This window comes from Helicoverpa zea, chromosome 9, assembly GCF_022581195.2.
Source record: "Helicoverpa zea isolate HzStark_Cry1AcR chromosome 9, ilHelZeax1.1, whole genome shotgun sequence".
Classification (NCBI taxonomy): Eukaryota; Metazoa; Arthropoda; class Insecta; order Lepidoptera; family Noctuidae; genus Helicoverpa; species Helicoverpa zea.
In genome coordinates this window covers 12105285-12121155 of record NC_061460.1, presented here as the reverse complement: position 1 = coordinate 12121155, position 15871 = coordinate 12105285, and the positions used below count along the sequence as shown (strand labels likewise).

At 36.6% G+C, this 15871-nt stretch overlaps 1 protein-coding gene across 1 annotated transcript in view; it reads left to right on the top strand.

The window, feature by feature from the left end:
* LOC124633198 (probable chitinase 10) overlaps positions 1–15871 on the top strand; it is a 93140-nt gene that overhangs the window by 42672 nt on the left and 34597 nt on the right. Inside the window, exon 2 of the mRNA XM_047168352.1 lies at positions 10004–10082. Coding sequence (XP_047024308.1) covers positions 10004–10082 — 79 coding nt within the window. The remainder of the gene's footprint in view (positions 1–10003; positions 10083–15871) is intronic.

Sequence of the window (15871 nt, the reverse complement as noted above, 5' to 3'; positions counted from 1 at the left end):
CTGTCCCCTAACTACTCTGTGCAAAGTTTTTGCAGGCAGCGCCTTTTCCTTTCATTCGACCTTGCGTGCATGCTACAATAGCAATACGTACTGTGCGAACAACTTACTAATTGTTGCTTGTTTTAATTTACTAGCCACTAAGGTATTTCCTTTACAAGCTCGTTTGATATTTAGTTTGTTTTCGTCCATTTTTTTGGCCACACAGCTTGCTAACACGTTAACGTCTAAAAGAAACATTCGGGCGACAGATGACTCGATGGTTGGCAAACATTTTTGAAGGAAGTCTTGATTCCAATCTGAGTTTCCAGTCAGTGTGATACCGGCTGAATAACTGATCCTTGTAATGTGCGTACTACCATTCATCTTCATACTGATTTATGAGCCCAAACAGTCGGCCGACTAAAAGTTTGCACTGTGTGGGTACTCTTAGTTTGTGTTTGGCCAGTTTTTTTAGCCACAAGTTGGTGCTAACTTCCTACGGCATTAAATCTATGTTTTAAGCTGGCTGGTTGTAACCAGTCAGACAGTCTTGATTGAACAATTGAAAAAAATAACGAATTGGTTTTGGCAGATATTTTCTGAACTTTTAAGCCAAACAAAAGAGCATTATTTTTTGTTTATTTTTACCGTATAAGTAAACTAATATAGAATAGTTTTCATTGTGTTAAACATCTGCTCGTATCTGTCACATAATACAATCCTCTTAGGTCATTCACAAAAAACAGTCGACCTTTTCTTCAGTTGATCTCATCATATCGTAATTATTTAAAGTCATAGAAAAAAAGGTTAAATGCCACTGTCTTAGGATGGATGACCCATACAATAACGTCATTGTTTTCCTAGAAATATAGAAAAAAAGACTCAATACCACGCAAAAGTCTAGTACTCAGCAGCATACGGTTACACTGGAAGCCGACCACAACGTAGTCGGGAAAAGATTAGACATATGGTATTTAGAGCCATATAATGAGGGGCTAGCTTGTAAACAAATCTACCATGTGACTTGTTTCGAAACATTATTCATACTCATTCCTCGTGTAAAATATTGGTCAGCTACATCCAACACTAGACCAGACCTTAATGTCTTCGACAATGTCTATTCAGGCAGATAAATAGTGCTAATAGTGCCACTCCTTCTAACAACAAAAACATTTACAAAAGCACTTACGAAAAAAGGATATTTTTCCAATTTTCCCACTAGGTTTCCAAACGACCCCTAGTGCAAGTACCATGTGGTTCTAAAAGACCCTATAAAGGCCTATGAAGCGATAATATTTATTCAAACGGGGTAAATAAGGGCCAAAGTACCGTTTGAGGTCGTTTTCCTAAATGTTAGGGTAAAGATTGTATCCCTTTTAACACTTTGGATCCTGCTTTCGGTTAAAAATGTAGGTTAATGTTGGGAATATTGCATTAGCAGAGGTTTCTTGGCCTGTGGAGGCAATACGGAATGTTCTTGAAAATGAAGTTAACAGTTTTATGAGACAGAAGTAAATATGTAATAATTATATGAATATTAGATTAGTTACCTACACGACACAAGTCTTTACTAATATCATTAATGACAAAGTACTATTTGTAACCCTGGCTTTCAGGCCAAAACTACTGAACCAATTCAATGTTTATGATACAGATAGACTACAGCTCGGAAAGGACATATCCTTTTTATTCAAAGGTCGAAAGTAATTTCCTCGAGTTGTGCTTGGAACCATAGGAAATAGCTAGTAAGATATAATATGACAAATTACGATTAATTTCTCTGATAGATCACTATCAAATCGAGCTTAACAAACAACATCCTATAATTAACAACTTCCCATAAAAGTCTCCAATAATAATTAAAATAATTTCCTTCCTTCGATCAATCTTACATTGATTGCAAGTAATATCGCTTAAATCGTCACCAGCGCCATCTGTCACTGTTTAAGTGAACTGCCGAGACTTTGATACATTACTTACTGAGCATTGAATTGACCACGAAGGAAGGAAAGTTAGTGGATATGCCGTAAGGAAGATAGGTCAGGTGCCTTCTTGTAGAACGTATAACGTATGGTAGGCGTGATCAGTTACTAGAACTAAAGAGACGCTCGGGTTCCTTGTCAAATCACCAATCTATCAAAGACCTCGATTGATTGGTGATTTTATTTTGAAAATAATGGACGGGTATGGAATCCTCGTCCTCCTCCTCCTTTCTTAGGAGATGTTGCGTTATGACATCTCCGCCAGTTATTTAGTTCTTTATGGAATTGACTTACAGTCCATTACCCATAGCTCTCTGCTCACCTCACTACGAAATTTCGACAATGAAGCCTCAAGGAAAATAAAGATGTGAACACGTGTGTTTTGGAGATTAATGGCGTTTGACTTTATGTGGTTTATTCTAATGCTAGGTTCACAAAAGGACCGGTATTTTCCTTAAAAAACGGTCAATATAAATATGACCAACATTAATTTTAATAGCTATATACTTAGGAACGCGAAGGCAGAATCATATCAGCTTTTTAAGTAAGGCTCAGTTTGTTCATTACTAATTCTATTAAGCTCCAGATTTTCTATTATGCCCGAACATAAAGGAAGAGTGGTGATATTTAAAAAGAAAAGTACCTACCAATTAAAATACACAGAAGAATTTAATATGGATCAAAGTTCGAAATTAAGTCTATTGCTTACTTAAACATTTCTTGTTAGCTCGAAGCTGGATAAAAAATTTGTCCTATCTGAGTGCCAAATATCTCAACAGTTCAACCAGTTTAGCGTGAAACGAAATGATTCAGATTCGCAATTAGGAAAAACCGCAAATGTTAGAAGGAAGAAAATATGCCTTTGGGTAAAAAATGGATCAGGACACCTCGTCACAAACCCCAGTGGGGCCCATTACGGCCAAGCCTGCCAGGACTGCGGAATTGTTCGAAAGAGTTACCCCGGCGTTGGTACATAAAGGGCTTTAATAAAGAACATGGTGGGTTTTAGTCAGTAAGAATTTGACGCTCCCTCACGCTGCACCCACAGCTGGATCATTGTGTGATTTCCCCACAAAAAAACACCCTAACACTTTTCTTAGTTTTCAGATTTAAGTATATGGTAAAGATTTATCTTTAATTTAACAATATATAAGACATTATTACCATTAAAAGGCCTAGAACAAACGTTATAGTTGACTAGACGCGACCTTAGCCGTCTCACTATGGTAATACTAGAACCCGGGAGCGAGTCAACATGTTTTTTTGCTAACAACATCTACCAGTATTTGTATTAGATTAACTTATGTATTTGGTGATGTAAAAACTTGCTTTGCTTAGTTCTAGTAGAACATTGGACGGTAAATGAGTATTTACCTTACATAGTTCTAGTGGAACAGTGGATGGTAGACTTAGTATTTACCTACAACTATACATACGTACTAATAATTCTACGCTTATCTCATAAGTAATAGATAAATGTGAAAGATTATTTGAGTCAATGAGTGATAGGTAGCCCGTTCATCACGGGAGACTGTAATCGGAAGGTTTTACTCATACCGTCAGTTGCACAGAGCTTCATTAAATCTATTGCTAAGTTTTTATTTTGTTGACAAAGAAAGAGTCAGAAATAGATTTAAGAAGCTTTAACTTTAATGGAGCTCTGTGCAACTGAACTATTCTGAAACCCGAATAAAAAGATAATTTTTCAAATCAGTCTAGTAGATGCTGATAATAATATTAGCGCATTAAAACATCTATGTGCGTAATGGAACAAACTGACCGAATCCCTCACAAATGATGATCATCATCTCATTAACAAATGACGAGCAATCATACCAGAATTGTCATACAATCCATGCAGAATCAACATGGACGGAACAATTTGGTCCATTTTTCATTGTCCATGATATCGGACCATAGTGCATGACGGGCTTAATAAATTACAACGCCGGGGTATTCCTGCTAATATTTGTATTGTACGTTTAGCAGATAAATTCGCAATTAATTTTGTGTTTAAGTTTATTTTATGACCTGGGTGTACGAGATAAGTTGAGTGTGTTGTTGACTGTGTCGTGTCGTGTAAAAGTTGGTTGTACTTGGCATGTAGAATTTCTGTGTGTGTTTAACATAACGGATTTTGTTGTATTAAAAATACCCTTAATACTTTATAGCTTCTTACAGCAAATATACATTTAATTCTATATTTCACTAAACATCTCAAATAATTAACCTATAGGAGGGTTTAAGAATGTTAAAGCCACTTTAAGAAAATCGAACCCAAACATTTGGCAATACTCATCTCGAGCATATGTATCACTCATTTAATACTTAAAACCGTTTATGGATATATCACAGTTCTATAAAATCACGAACAAATATGTCATCATCATCAGCCTATCGCAGTCCACTGCTGGACATAGGCCTCTCCAAGTGCACGCCACTGAGATCGATTTTCAGTTTCTCGCATCCAGCTCCTGCCAGCCGTCTTGCGCAAGTCATCACTCCACCGTGCCTGAGGACGTCCTACACTACGTTTGCCGAGGCGTGGTCTCCACTCTAGAACTCGTTTACCCCAACGGTTATCGGTTCTTCGGCTAATATGGCCAGCCCACTGCCACTTCAGCTTGCTGATTCGGTAGGCTATGTCGATGACCTTGGTTCTCTGACGGATTACCTCATTTCTGATGCGAACCCTCAGAGAAATGCCGAGCATAGCCCTTTTCATAGCCCGCTGAGCGACTTTAAACTTGTGAACCAGCCGTACCGACTGTGTCCACGTTTCGGCTCCGTAAGTCATGACAGGTAGGACGCACTGATTGAAGACTTTTGTCTTTAGGCACTGTGGGATCGACGATGTTAGGACTCGACGTAGCTTCCCAAATGCAGCCCAACCCAACTGAATTCTCCTATTCACCTCGTCCTCAAAGTTGTTTCTACCTAACTGCAATGTCTGCCCGAGGTATACATATTTCCGTACAACTTCGAGAACGGCGCCGTGTATCGCAATCGGTTCCGGTAGAACATGTTCATTGAACATGACCTTGGTTTTGTCCAAGTTCATCCGTAGGCCGATGCGTAGAGAAGATTCAGCCAGGTCGTTCAGCATCTGTTGTAGGTCCTGCAGCGTTTCCGCCATGATGACGATATCGTCAGCAAATCGCAAGTGAGAGATGTGTTCGCCATTGATGTTGATGCCGCGTCCTTTCCAGTTCAGCGTCTTGAACATATCCTCCATTGCATTAGTGAACAGTTTCGGGGAAATAACATCCCCTTATCTCACTCCTCGATGCAACGGTATGGGCCTTGTTTGCTGATTCTGTACTTGGACGGACATTGTAGCGGCTTCGTAGAGACATCTTATCACTTGGATGTATCGCCAATCTACTTGACAACGCTGCAGGGACTCCAGAACAGACCAGATTTCAACCGAGTCAAAGGCCTTCTCATAGTCCACAAATGCTAGACACAGGGGCTGATTATACTCTTCGGTCTTCTGTATAATCTGCCGCACTGTGTGGATGTGGTCTATGGTGCCGTATCCGCTCCGAAACCCAGCCTGCTCCGGTGGTTGGAATTCGTCGAGTCTTCGCGCAAGTCGGTTCGTGATCACTCTTGAGAACAGCTTATAGACGTGGCTTAGGAGGGAAATGGGTCGATAGTTCTTCAGCTGGGTTTTGTCTCCCTTTTTGAAGAACAGGACGACAACACTCCTACTCCACGCCTCTGGAGTTCTCCCTTCAAACAGGACGGCATTAAAAAGCTTCTGGAGCTCCAAAAACAAATATGTATTATTTAAAAAATATAATATATTAATTAACATTGTTCAATTTCCATAATAAATAAAAAGACTATGTGAATTACGATTAATGAATGTTTCGGAAATGATAAAAAACATAAAACGGCAAATATTATTTTTCCAACGACCTACTGGTTCATTTGTCATAATTTTTCTGTAATCAGTACCGCCCTTATTGTTCGGGAGTAGTGATTTTAAATTAAAAGAGCCGTTAGCAATGTCCTTATTTTCTGTTCTGTTTTTACGTGAAATAAATTCTTGTTTTACCGTGTTGTATGGTAAATATTATCCCCAGTAGAATATCATATGGTTTTAATGGAAAGACTTACAAGTATCTCATTTATAAGGTTTCAATCCTGAACCACTCCTACACTATAGAAAAATCTCTATGTGTGTACTAATATAATGCTTGGGCATGGATGAAGGCAGGATGGCCTAAGAAAGGACATAATGGCTATTTTTTATTCGTGTGTGCGAATTATTTCCCCGGGACGCTAGTGAAACCGTGAACAATAGCTAGTCCTACTAATATTATAAATGTGAAAGTTTCTGAAAATGTATGGATGTACGTTTGTTATTATTTCACTCAAAAACGGCTGGACTGCTTTGGTTGAAAGGTATGTAGATAGATGATACCCTGGATTAACGCATAGGCTACATTTTATCAACATCCCACGCGGGCGAAGCCGCGGGCGGAAGCTAGTCTGTAATAAAACAATCCATCGAACAAAAATAACTTCCATTAAACTAAACCTAAATACAAACCCTCACATCTCAAGTAAATAGTATTTTTGTATTTAAAGCGTATTTTCCTTCTTAGAAGTTATACAATATTGAAAGAAACTCAATTATAGTATTGCTTAAGCGAATCGAGTTACCGAGAAATAATTATTTATACAAATAGAATAAATCATTCTGTTTGGGAATTGAAAAATTGCTTCGATTGTTATTTTGTTTTAGTATTGTTTTATTGATTGTTTATTTTGTAATTATTCCAATTTGCTAGTGGTTTCATCCATATCCCGTGGGAACTTCTTAATGAACGATAATAAATTGTAGCCTATACCTTTCTCGATAAATGGATAGAATAGATGAAGATATTTTTTATTGTACACCGAACATGGACAAGGACATAACAAACAAATATGTAATACTGAAAGAACTTTCCAATCTTTCCCGTAGTTTCGGAGAAGAGCATTCAAACAAACAAACTCTTCAGCTTTATCAATACACTACACAAAATGAGTAGGTAGGAGCCAATCAATATTCACCGGGGTACTTACTTGCATAGTCATGACTTTCGCATAAATTAATCCCAGTAATCTTTCGCGATAAAATCTCTATTAAGAAATCCATATAATCAACCGATTTTCCAGTTAAACATATGTCAACTACACACACGTACCTAAAAAAAGACAGCCAAAACAAAATATTCTCTAAAATATACCAAACTCTGTCCAACTCAATCAAAACGCAAAAAAAACTTGATGGTCCACATCTGTGACACCACAAGCACAAACAAACGCCATAAAGAATTGTTCAAATAAAAAAACAAACTTCAGTAAAGCGACCCCATCATAAACCATAATTAGGGAGGCTGTGTATAAAATTTGGAGTGCGAGTCGCCTTTAAAACTATTGGTTCCGTACCAACGACACGACATTTACGTGTCAAAGTACCAATATCTTATCATTTGGTTTAGTTGTTTGGTCACTGAAGAGTTTGTTTGCTTAATTGAACGCTCTAATCTCAGGAACTACTAGCTCATTCATTGAGAGCCCCCCTTGGATAAATGGGCTCTTTCTCTGTTTTAAAAATACTTTTGATCCGGTAGCGTAGTAGTCGTGAAGTAGTTCTCATAGAATGCGGTTGAAACCCCTATAGTTCGGCCATTCAGAGAATGCGTTCCTGACACGTCGCGATTGAACTGACGACGTAACTTTGCAATGGCGTTGCAGTTACGATAAAAATATTTTTGCTGGTTGTTTACCGTTTTAACAATTGAGGAGCATTAAAACAACATTATTATATCAATAATCAATGAATGTTATTACGTCGTCAGTTCAATCGCGACGTGTCAGGAACGCATTCTCTGAATGGCCGAACTATAGTAGAAAGTAGTAGACAGTACTAAAGGAAATATCTTTGGATTTATTAAGCTGCAATATGATTCACAGTTCTTTGACATACGGGATGACAACAGATACAATAGAACACCTTACAAATGCCTACAAAGTTTAATCACAGGAAACCATTAGCACCTTTTGATCACGGAACCCTAACAAGTTAAGTCCTCAAGTAAACTTGGTTCAATTTATTCGAATCTATGTGAAATGCTTTTTATCCTGTTACGAAGTTCTTCAAACATGTATAATTGAATAAAAGAAGTTTTTGAGTTTAATGGGTATTGAAAAGTTGTGTTTTGAACTTTAAGTTCAACACGTAAAGTTCAGATTTGTAATTTTTAATGTACTTCAAACACGCCTTGTACTATAGGCGTAAATTATAATTGTAGGCTTAATATTGGAATATCTAACTAGCAATATAGGCTAAAAAACCTATATTTTTTTAAAATAATATTGGTCTATTCTGCTTACCGATTAGTTCAGTGAAAAAAGGTGCTGTATATTCGTTAATTTAATATTTTCTCTAGAAGTTAATATCTGTATCTACCGAAGAAACCTATTTTATCCCGGTAAGCAACGCTGGCGGAAGCTAGTTAACAATAAAGTCCAGTCTATTTCACTAATAATTATTCAGTTACAGTTTCAGTTCAAACGAACAATAGACTTGTCCAGCGGAGCTAATTAAACAAATCCTTTTCGTACTGTAGGTATTGATTCCAAAGCCTTTTGATAGAACTATTTGAGCGAACTGATCAAACAAAACAAGTTAGTCTCTTATTGAACGCTGGAATATTTGGTGTTGATAAAGAGTCAGTGAAATAGATTTTTTTTTAATGGATTCTAATGCCCAGACTTCACCAAAGTTTTTAAGAAACGAATGGAATTTCGTTAAGATCTAAATCAATAAATCAAACTAAGAAAAAAATCAGCACTTTTGTATTCAAAAAAAAAAAATCACAAAGACAGCCCCCTAAACACCTACCTTTAACCACTTCCTATGTGTTATTGCTAAGAATAATTTTCACACATCTTGTCTCCGCTCACTCAGCAATATCCCTATGCTTAAAAATTCTATGCTATGCTTTCAAAGCTATATTTTATTTTCCGAATAAAACATTTCAGAAAAAAAATCTTTATTTTTCGTACAAAAAATCGATGCAAACTAACTCCCCGTGCATATTTTACGCTTGGTATATACGCCTCAATGCTAGGGTCGTCTCTACTGCATTATTCATACCCGTGACGTGTTGACGGCCAACTGAAACTGTAATCTTGAAGTGCGGGGAGGCAACAGTGAGAGCGATTAGCGGGGAAAATGGACAAGACAAGTATGAGACACTGACAAAAGAAATACCTTTAACAGTAGTGGCAGTTTGCTTAAACGAAGTATTTTTTTTTAATTATACATGCATACACTTTTTATGAAATAAATTAATGTACCTACTTCAATAGGTAATAATTACAGAAATTCATGTAATTTTATTACAACAAGTTTGAAAGTGTGTTGATGTTTCCACTGCAAACGCAAGATTCACAAAGCAGAAAAAAAGTAAAGTTGATACCATGTTATCTGTTTTAATCGACATTATTTATATAATTTTAGCATGCCAATTAAATAACAAAAATCACATAAAAACTAAAATTTGATAACTAGACCGCTCGTTAGACCGCAGAAATCGCTCACAATATGACCTGTCCCAAAGGTTCTGTGGCACGAACCACTTACGAAAATATTAAAGCGGGGGAGTGTGACAAGATATGGTAAAAATATTATATATTTCCCCCACAGAGTCGACATACGACACGCAAAATATATTAGAAATTTCTAGAAAACATTGACCTTTAGGGCGTTTACACATCACGCTCGTACCCCCATCGCCCTCTTAGATTTTTCTAAGGAGTCTACACATTATCGGCCACATCGCCACAGATCTCATCAAAAGGACCAGTATAGTTGCAAAAATGCTGTCTTTAGAGTGAAATGTGTAAACGGCCTTACGATCCTACATTTTGTTGTTTTTTTTTTGTATGATTAGACTTTCTTATTTTACCATCCTAGAATTATGAGCATTTATTGTAAAATGAATTTGATATTAAATATTTTTTCTGTTTTGTTACAGTGGCCACCTAGATTGCTGCGGTGGGCAGTCACCGTCCTACTGATAGTCGCTGTTATTACACCTGCATCAGATTCCACCAGTAAGTATTAATAACATCCTGTACAAGTTTCCAAAGAAACATGAATTTATAAATAAAATAGTCGGGAAGAGACATTAAATCATTGGAGTAGGAATGTAAAAAAAAGGACATTATAATATTTCGAAAATAATTTAATGAGATTCTGAAAGAAAAAATCTCGTTACGCCCACATCTACTCGGTTTATAGCGCCAAATACCACCTCAGTACCAACCTAACATTTGTCGCATTTCCAACACAAATATAGACACGACAATCTAATCTGCGCAAGCGCCTATAAATCAAACTCCTACCAAAAACGTTAACTAAAGCCTTAAAAGTGCGTCTACAAATTTCTAGAATATTTCCACGTCCAAATTAGGATGTTAGACCCAAAATTGATCATGTATGCTCTTTGCGTGACCTCCATCTTAAGATTAGCATACTAGGGTATAACGTATGCAAATGTCGACTAAAACCATGGAGAACAAAATGACCAGCGGAGATGTCATAACGCAAAATCTCAAAAAACAGAGCAGCGTCGCCAACATGCGGGTGTTTGGATGAGGAACGTTACCAGTTGCGCCCTTACACTCCTTCTATGGAACTAGCGTATTATTTTCAAAATAAAATCACCAATCAATCAAGGTCAATCTTTGACATATAGGTTTTGATTTGACAAGGAACCCGAATGTCTCGTTAGTTCTAGTAACTGATCACGTCTACTCTGCGTTGCTTGACCTACAACCAGGCGCCTGACCTACTACTATCCTTAAGGCATCTCCGCTATCTTTCCTTCCTCCGAGGCCAAAACTATTCACTGATATGGTCAAATATATGTAAATGTTTGTTTATATGACTGTTCAGCTGTTGTGAGTAGTTGTAGTATGCTGCGGTTTTAGTGTCAAAGGCTAGGTCTCACTTTGCATAGTATCATGGTATATGTTTAATTTTAATGTTAGAACTATTTATCAAAGGATGTTAGATGAGAAATTATCTCTATAGTTATTTATTATCATGTTGATAATTTGGTCATTTCTCTTCATGTTAACTTGTTTTTGAAATGAACTCTGTGTTAGACGTTTTATAATTCTATTTTATGATTTATTTTATTTAGGTACCTACTTATAAAATTGAGTCCATAACCGTACCATAACTGTCTGCGATGCATGCTTTCTATTTAGAAAATCATGTCTTACTAACATATTCACCTCTTTGTCACTATTTTTTAACACACAACATTTACTTTTGTTCAATATATTTTTAAACTTATGAATAAATTTTCGCTCTCAAAGCCCAAAACACGGTAACTACCACTTCGCCGACTGCAGCACGTACCGTCAATTTGCCAGCATTCGTTCACCCCTTCACGAGCAAACTCGTCTGGAATGATAAACAGTTGACTAAGTATGAAGGCTTGCTCCTGATTGGATATTTTGCTAACTAATGGAGTATTATTTATTATTAGTAATGACGTGACACTATTACGAGCAGAAATGGTCCAGCCATTTCTTTCACCAGCAGTATTCAGAAATGCATAATTGTGTTGTTTTGATTAGATTGTAGTTAGACGTTCCCTTGGGACGTAGGCGAAACTATGGGAAACACTAAAAGCATGACTTGAATAGGTTAATACATACATTTTGTTTAAAAAATCAAGCAGTACGTTCAATTTTTTCCGCAAACTAACCTCACACCATTTTATTTCAAAAACGCCAACGTTTATTCCGAAGCAGATGGAAAAACAAACAAACTAACTATAGCCTCTAGCAAGGGCTTCCGAACATTCCGACCATTTTTTTGCAAAAATAACTTTGATAGACAGACGGCCATCCGTGTTATAGCTTTTTTAGGTGACATTTTAAGGCTAAACTGTCAGTATTAGATGAATCGTTACTACACAGATGATAGCTGTGGTTTTAAGGAAAAAGCTACTCAGGTTTATTAATGAGAATTAAATGAAAAAGATAACGATAATGACCTAAGTAACATCTCTGCATTAACCACAACGCCACCAAATTGTTCATCATCATCAGTCCTTTTATCGTCCTAATTCTGGGCCTCCTCTCATAAGAGAAGAATTAAGCGGTAATCACTACGATTGCTCAATATTAGGTTAGTAAGCAAATTGTAATTTTTATATTTTTATAAAAGTGTTGATGACGAGTTAAAAAGTCGCGAAGAAAAGTCACGTTGTACTACTAGACTTCAAGCCATCTATAACACCAACTCCAGTCCAAAAGATAAAACAATCTTGCCGTTATTTATAGCCTAAAATCCTCTATCAAAAAACTAAGCCTAAAGGCCTGATACTCATGTTTCAAAAGGCCTAGATAGTACATATCGGGCCCACGATTTGTTTGTGGGCCAAAGTTATGGTTATGCTGGCAGGGCCTGACAAGGCCTGACTGGACACGGCCAAAGATATATTGCTGATAATCCAGCAATTTATTTACCTAAAAACGCGAGTTTTTTACCAATGGCTGATGTTAGGGTGGACCTTCCTGTTTTTTAAAGAGAATAAGAAAAATACTTGTACTGAAAACCAGATTATTTTTTGCGAACACCGACGTATAAACCACATGTTAATAAATTATTATTATAATATAACTGTCTAATATGGAAAGAAAAATGTAGGACGAGAATGACAGTCACAAAACTGTTATCAGTTATAAAAAAATATGTTACAAATTATGACTTATTCGTGATCCTCGTACGATTTTATGCCAAAATCTTTGAACAAAAAGTTAAAGATTTCAGTAATTAAAAACAAAATTGCGCACTTTTACTTCACAACTCTATTTAAAAGCCCATTAATAAATAGCTGACCCTGAACACTTTAACCCATAAAACTAGTCATTCAAATATGAGTATGAATACAAATGCTACTGCCCATTAATTGCCTTGCAAATTGATTTAATTACGCCAATACGCCTTGAAAATAGACAAGAAATTAAGCATAGTGCTAATGAGCATTAGCGTGCTCGCTTATGTAAACAAATAAAGTCAATTTTGTAATTAATAAAGTCTTTCATGAGCGGTATTTAGATTTATGCGACGTTGAAGACAGTTAAAAGTCAATTAGTGTTTTTTTAATAACAATTTCGATTTAAAGTAATAATTATAATGCAACCGTTTTCAAGTACCCATTAACACGACATACCTATTACTTAGTTATGCAGTTCATATTAACTTAATTTATACTGTCTGTCATGAACGTTTTTGGCAGTCGTTACGGGTCGTCAGAAGCTAGTGAGTCTGACCATTGTCTTGAGTTATAGGGTTGCCCGAATACCTAGGTTGAGGAGGTCAGAAAGACAGTCGCTTCTTGTAAAACAAGACATAGTTGGAAAAATGCTGGGCACATGTCGACTTAATTTACCTATACAACCCAACGCTCATCAAAACCCAAAATTTTCAGTGGCATATCCATACAATTCCTTTGGAAAAGATTTATGTATTTCATGAAAGAGCAGACGTATTTACCATTTGATTTGTCTAAAATGTGCGCGTGATGGTTTTGAAAAACGTGAACGCGCACAGAATATTATGTTTTTGATGTTGTTTTTTATGCAAATCCTGTACTGTTTACTGGGAGCAGACAGGCCCTTATTAATTGGATCACGTCAACTTATCTGTTTTGGTGGCTTTTGCGATTTTTTGATAAAACTAATGCAGATTTTTTACTTAAAAAGAAAGCTGAGGAGTTTTTTGATAAATGCATCTCTGAAACTAGTTAACTTTTTAAGTCTGCTGATTACAAATGTGTGGCAAAGGTTATGTTTTTTCTAGGACCAATTAAGTTAAGAAACGCCTTTTTTAGTTTCCTTTTTTATGTGTAAAACTGTAGACCTTACTAAAGTATCTACGCTAAACTTACCTATAAAGTCAGTAGTTTACAATATTAGTTTTTTCATACTTTCAGAAGTCACGGTAAAATAGTAAAAAGTTGATGCAAGTCGTGGATAAAAATGAAACTTCCATCCAGTTATTAACGTGGCCGTCTATTGAAATCCTTGGAGTTATTTTTTCATATTTTTTTTACCCTCACTAACAAGCAAAGAAAATCTGGAGTTTATTCCGTCTCTCACTATGATGAAGTTTTTCATTTTTTCACTTTCTGGAGCTGTTGTGAAAGCTGAATAAATAATATTCTGAAATTATTTCAGTTGCTTATTCTTATTGATTTATATAGGGTAAACTCGTTAGAGATGGCCATAGTTTTATCTAGACATAATAAAAAAAAAGAAAAAGTGTTGTTATAATCATTATTTTATTCTTATCATAATTAACAGTTATTAGTCTTGTAAAAATCAACGAAAAATATTTTTTTATAATTCAGAAACATATTAAAAAACAATTTCTAAAAAAAATAGAATTGGCCATCTCTCCCGGGGCTTCAGGGTAAGTTGGCCATAGCTATACGGGATAGATGACCAGTACTTGACTTCCCTTTTCCCTTTCCCTTCCCCTGAAATTCGGCTCGTGTAGCTTCTTTTTTCTTCTTCTGTCCACATTTGGAGCACATATCATCAAACTCGGTACAGTTTTCATGTACCTGTCACAAATAGGTAAGACACTGGAGCCACTCTTCCACAAGACGAGTCTTATGATAATTTTCTCCGGATCCAGCGCAGTTTTCTTTATCTTCTTCGTCAGATCGTAAAAGTCGTGGTGGCCTAGTGGGTAAAGGACCAACCTCTCAAATATGAGGGCGCGGGTTCAATCCCAGGTCAGGCAAGTACCAATGCAACTTTTCTAAGTTTTTATGTACTTTCTAAGTATATCTTAGACACCAATGACTGTGTTTCAGATGGCACGTTAAACTGTAGGTCCCGGCTGCCATTGAACATCCTTGGCAGTCGTTACGGGTAGTCAGAAGCCAGTAAGTCTGACACCAGTCTAACCATGGGGTATCGGGTTGCCCGTGTAACTGGGTTGAGGAGTTCAGATAGGCAGTCGCTTCTTGTAAAGCACTGGTACTCAGCTGAATCCGGTTAGACTGGAAGCCGACCCCAACATGATTGGGAAAAGGCTCGGAGGATGATGATCTTCTTCGTCAGATGTATCACACTGGTTCACTGAGATCAGAACTGCTTTCGCTATTACGCTTTACAGCTTTCCGTTTTCTATTCTTATTGGTATCAGTCTTCTTATCTTGGGATTTTTAGTGAATCTTCATTCCAACAACCACGAGTGGCTATGGCTTTTCTCTGATACTTATTTGGCATCTGTAACAAAACATTAAACGCATTAATATCACTTCAAATAACAAAAAATAATATGGCTATCTCAACCTGAATTTATGTGGCCATCTCTCCTTTTTGTGCGGGTGAGATGGCCATATCAAATTTTTGATTTAGTTAAACATTAGCAGGCGCCATTTTGAGGTTAGAATAGACGTTAACATTTGATAAACATAATAAACTAAGCAAACATTTAAAAAATGCAATAAGAAGTGGTACTACATGATAATATATGACCACACTATACAATTTTTGCAATACCCTGTAAAATAAAAGTTTATTTACTTACTTTTTAACATAAATACGCGCAGCAGCGTCGTCGCAGTGTGTTCCCGAGCGTGGCTTGCGGTGTACTGACTGCATTGTAGCGTCATCTAGCTATGCATGCCAAAAATAATTCGATTGGCCATCTCTCCCGTATGGCCATCTCTAACGAGTTTACCCTAGCAGTAGATGGAAATATTTTTCAAAATTTTAATTAATTTTATAATTAAGTCATACTATATCATACAAGCTTCCGCCTGCGGTTTAACCCACGTTTCTAGTACACAACTTCCCGCACGTGG